At 39.6% G+C, this 5,477-nt stretch overlaps 1 protein-coding gene across 2 annotated transcripts in view; it reads right to left on the reverse strand.

Annotated features, from left to right (window-relative positions):
* Window positions 1-1,247: 1,247 nt before the first annotated feature.
* Window positions 1,248-5,477, reverse strand: part of LOC121927604 (probable 2-ketogluconate reductase) — a 9,773-nt gene continuing 5,543 nt past the window's right edge. For both annotated transcript variants that reach the window (XM_042461375.1, XM_042461376.1), the window contains 3 exons: window positions 4,565-4,743; window positions 4,013-4,109; window positions 1,248-1,589 (listed from right to left, as the gene is read on the reverse strand). In XM_042461375.1, the coding sequence (XP_042317309.1) occupies window positions 1,433-1,589; window positions 4,013-4,109; window positions 4,565-4,743 (433 nt within the window). In that variant the 3' untranslated portion in view covers window positions 1,248-1,432. The remainder of the gene's footprint in view (window positions 1,590-4,012; window positions 4,110-4,564; window positions 4,744-5,477) is intronic.

A 5,477-nucleotide genomic window follows, 5' to 3' on the forward strand; every position in this document is an offset into this window, starting at 1 on the left:
GCAGGGGGCACGCAGCGGCGGGCAGCACAACAACCTCCTAAACCCAAGAAAGCATTCAAGGACAGCACATGGGCCATGCAGCAAAATACAGGTTGAATCCCCTTGTCTGAAATGCTTCAAAATCCAAAACCTTTGAAGCACAACACAAGAGAGCCTGATCATCTGCAAGGGGGGAGGGAAAGCACAGAAGAGTGGAAGGAAAGAGCACGCGCTCCAAAGTGGAAGCGGGTGGGGAAGGGCCTCCCAATCCCTGCACAAAACAGGTCCCCAAAAAATTAAATATGCAAACACAGGTATCCAAAAATCCAAACACTCTGGTCCCAAGGATTTGGATAAGGGAGACTGACGGCAAAAGTATCCATTGGGTAACAAGTGTTCCCACTAAGTGTAGGAGTGAAAAAAACAAAACAATCTGGTGACGCTCTTAAGTGTTTCCACTAAACAATAGAAGTGTCATGTTTATATCTAACATGACACATAATGTTCAAAGAATAGACACGGACGACGTCTAGTGAAAGCATTAATCAGGAATGCCTTAACACTGTATGAGGAGCTTCCTTGAATCTCTGCAGTTTCGTTACAATTCGGGAAGCCCTGTTTCACAGTGGAATAGGATGATACACTTTAGAATTAATTCATGATGTTCAAAGAATTAAAGAATTAGACACGGACGACGTCTAGTGAAAGCATTAATCAGGAATTAGAATTAATGCATGAGTGAGGAAATGAAGGAGTTTTTCAAGAGTGAAACGCTTTCCTTCCAGAGAGGTAACTCTTATTTGTGAGTAGAATTATTCACAAATCCTATGCATGACTGAGAGCACTTGAGTTTTAGCGGCTTAACCATGGAAAGCAACTGGGTGATCTTGGTCTCAGCCTCATGGGAAGGCAATGGCAAAATGTCCTCCAAACAAATCCTGCCAAGAAAACTTAGGCGCGTTACAGACTGCCCAAAATGGGTGGTCTCACGCCGCTGCCGGTTGCTGCATCCAGGAACCGCAGCGGCCAAACCGCGCAGTTCCCTGGCGCAGCAAGGAAGAACCGTCAAAATGGGGCTTCTTTATGTGGGCCAGAAGCGTTGCCGTCGTTTTTCCTCCCCCTTTCCTCGGCGGTGGGCGGGAGGGCAGGAAGCTTAATAGTCTTGCAGACTATTGAGGAGGGGGTTGTCCTGGTTCAGGTATCATTCTACAAACAGCATGCGCACATATCTGTTTTGCTAAAAGGAAGAGAAAGCTAACATGCTCAGAAGCCTTGAAACAAACTTTATTAGCAAGAATATACTGCAAAAAAGTTTAATCACAATATAGAAGCACACACATTAAAATTGTGATAGGGACAGGTTGTTTTAGAACTGTTGCTTATATTGTATTGTTACTTAGAGGTTAATGTCTTTTTGCTCATCAGCCACTGACTATTCATATTCTTGCTGAAATCATTTATGGATCACTTCACTAGGAATAGGGAGGTCATTGAGAACAGCCAATATATTTTCTACTGCTTCTTCTGTCATCATAAGGAGGGCTTGCACAGTAGCAGTTCCAATGTGAGGAGTTATAATGACATTCTTCAATTTCAACAGCAAGTGGTCTCTGTGGGAGAGACAGCGAAGAATAATTAGTAGTCCCATGCCACAGGCAGGTTAACTGGAATTGCTTTGCTGTGCAAAAGCAGTTGGAAAAGAGAACGTGTAAGATTAAGCAAAAAGAGGAAAGAGGTTTTACAGCTATAGCTGTTATTGTTGTGTACCTTCAAGTCATATCTGACTTATGGTGACTCCAAGGTGAACCTGTTGTAGGGTTTTCTTCATTTGTTCAGAGTGGGTTTCACACTGCCTTCCTCTGGGGCTGAGATAGGAGTGTCAAAGGGTTAAAGTCAGCACACTGCAAAATGCTTAGATGTGTGTGTGTCTGACCATGAGCATCCAGCACTGGGAAGGATAAGGCTGATCATACACAGCTGATGCTCATAGGTTCAAGGACACTCTGGTGTGTAAGGTCACCCAATGGTCTCTAGAGTTGTAGTCCAATGTTCAAAACACTACACCACATAAAGCCAGTGTAGTGTAATGGTTTGAGTATTGGACTATGACTCTGGTGATCAGGGTTTTGAATTCCTGTCCAGCTAAAGAAACCCACTCAGTGACCTTGGGCAAGTCACATTCTCTCATCTTCAGAGGAAGGCAATGGCCAATGCCTTTGAACAAATCTTGCCAAGAAAATCCCATGATAGGGTCACCATAAGTTACAAGCAATTTGAAGAACATAACAGCAGCTATAATGCTAGGGATTTGGCAACTCAGTAGCGTTATCTCTTGAGCTGATGATACTAGCAATCACAACAGGAATTAGTCTTACGAATATTTGTTTCTAGGCACTCTTAGAAAGTTTGGAATAAAACTGTCTGTTCTCTGAGCATGCACCTCAAAAATCTTCGTTAATTCTGGATGCAAAATGTATTGTACAGTTTTGAGTAAAGCTGTATATATGTACTGTACTTATTTTAGCTTCCTTTATTCAATCAATAAACTGGGATTTTAAAAAAAAATTAATAAAGTATGGCAGGAATATAGGAGTTAAAGATTCTAGGATGGAAAGCAGCTAAAAAAAATTGATAAGAGGTAAAAACAAGAATAACTGCCCTTGTTTTGAGCCTGCTATACCATTGTAACTGGTGGATTCCCAATTTAACTCCATCACCACCCCTCCTGTGATTCTCTGTGAAGTCCCAGTTTGTTTTAAGCCAACACTTCAGGATTTCTGTCATTTAAAAGAAACAGCAATGACTGAAACACCTGTACAGATGGCACACAGTGGCATCTCTAGACTTGGCATCACCTGGTGTCTCTCATTCTTGGCCTCCTTCCATTCTACACCATACAGAATCCTTAGTAATGTTTTTGTACTAATTTAATCATAATCTTAATTCCATATATTACTGAATGTAATAGCATAAACAACTAGAAAAATTAAAATGTCTTTAAATTATAATATCATCCACACAGCCTAAGTTATTTATATGTATATAGTTTAATGTGATTAAAGTGAAAATTTGGTAAAAATTGATGTTTTTAAAGAAAATTTTGAAACAAAACACCAAGGTCTCTCCTTTCTCCTGCCACTGAGCCTTGCTCCACTCACACCATCTATTTTGCTGGGCTCCAGTATTTTAAAGGGACACAGGTGAATGCCACAACCTGTTTCTGCCAAAATGCAGATGCCTTGGAAGTAGTGAAGTCACCCCTCCTAAGTGTGTCACCTAGTGAAGCCTGCACCCCCTCCGCAACCCCTAGTGATGCCTGATGGTACATATGTAACTGACAGGTACATATACCTCTGCACACATTACAAAGTCCAAGGATAATCATTTAACAGAAACCCAAAAAGAAATTCAGTGACACTAATCATATTCAGATATTACAATAAACCAGGGACCTGTGGAAACTCTGGCTTAGTGAGAATGAGCAGTGAGCTGATGCACCTTCTTAGTCATGTTCTTAAGCTGGTTTATTGTTATGATGTTTAAACTCATCTGCAGCCGGCATGCTGGTCTGTCTCCTCCCCCCCAAAAAACAAGCCAGAGAAAGAACTCACAGAATTTCTCCTGTAGTTTCTTTCTCTAACACATTATGGAGAAACAAGACAGAAAGCCCCTCAGCTTTTTATATTATGTGTGTTACAAGTGGGTCTGTGTATCTAATAGTGGTTAATACAGAGAGAGTCATGCCGGATCTGGATATCAGAATCAACAAATCAAGCAAGAGTGTACTCATTTGAAAGTAATCTTCTTAGTGTCTTGTGGATTCTCCACACAGCCAATGTATGTACTTTATATAAGATATTGTGGATACTGATGTTACAGCAGTTTATATTGACTGAAGAACAAAGGAGACCAGAAAAGGTAAAGGAAAAAAAAAGATTAGGCAAGAACATTTATGTTTGGTGTTATCATATATTCAGAATAATGACAGGACAAATGAAGATATATTATCTCTGTTTGTCCCATATAATTTTACCTTGGCAGTAGTTCTGGGTATGTCACATCCAAAGCTGCAGCCCTAATAACTCCATTTTGAAGTGCTTCTACCAAAGCATCTTGATCAACTACTGCACCTAATGGAGAGGAAAACTTGAAAGCAAGAATGGGGAGGGGAGCCATAAAGCAGCTAGATATTTACTGCAAGATTTACAACCCACTTCTATACATATTCACTTGAAATTATAGAACACATTAATCAAAACTGTACGGCCTGAAGCTGCTGGACTGTTCTGGCCCTTCCACAATTATAGCCCAAAGGGTTAAAACAACAGGAATTTTGCAGCAGGATTCTATGCACGTTTAATCAGATGTAATAGGGACTTTACACAGCACTAATTTAAAGTAATTGTGCACAGCTGTTCTAAATATTGTGTCTAATTGATTGTTATAGGCATTTCATACACATACAGTAAAAAGAAAGAGTTGAAAACATGCAAAAGGAGGTTTCTGAAAACTATCTTTTAGAAAATGTTTGATGTATCAGCTATCAAAAGAACAAAAGTTTACACTTAAGCAATCACATGCTTACCTCTGCTGATGTTGATAAGAGTAGCAGTGGGTTTCATCAGCTCAAGCTCCCTTTTCCCAATGAGCTTGTGTGTTTCAGGCGTCAAATTCACAACCAGCATCACAAAGTCAGACTGCTGGAGCAAGTCTTCTATATTTTTACAGTACGTTGCACCAACTTCCTGTTCTTCTTCCTCTTTTCTGAAAGGAATAAATGTGAGAATATTAACTTATACTAGCGCTTCTCAGTATAAGTAATGTGAGCAATTCATGGATTCTTTCCTGTTAGTTTCAATGTATCAGACCAAAATGTCTATTCCAGTCCAACACGGCATATCTGTGTTGTTTCTTAGTTCTACAAATGTTCAATTTTTCAAAAATGGCAGTCAAATGGCATTGTTAAAGGATGTTTTATGGAAGAAAACAATTTGTAAATTTTAATACAAAATGGGACTTATGCAGTCCATGAGCCACATGTTGCTTGCAGAAATCATTTATACATCCCTATCTATCCCACACTGTATCTTTTAAAGCCCCAAAATGGACAATGGAATGCCCTAGAAGCTCCCAGTGGGCATACATTTCCCGTTTAATATTTCTTCCTTATCCTGTACCTTTAGAAAAATGAAACACAGAGAGCTGCAACTAGTAGTGCTTTTTTCCCAAAGCAAAGGCTTTGGGGAATAGAGTATTCTAGTACAATACATCTATGTTTATGTATCCCACCACTTGTATTGAATACTGGTCCCACCACTGCGTATTTTTTATCCTTTAGAGCACCTTCTCCATAAACAGCTGAAAAACTGGAATACTGCCCCTGCCCTGCTTTTATTAATTGTTTTAACAATTGTTAATAATTTAATTGTATTTTATTGTGGTTGGGAAGGTTGGGACATTTATTGTATGCTTATTGTATTTTATGGAGGATAATAATA

Source organism: Sceloporus undulatus, chromosome 4 (genome assembly GCF_019175285.1).
Source record: "Sceloporus undulatus isolate JIND9_A2432 ecotype Alabama chromosome 4, SceUnd_v1.1, whole genome shotgun sequence".
Taxonomy (NCBI): domain Eukaryota; kingdom Metazoa; phylum Chordata; class Lepidosauria; order Squamata; family Phrynosomatidae; genus Sceloporus; species Sceloporus undulatus.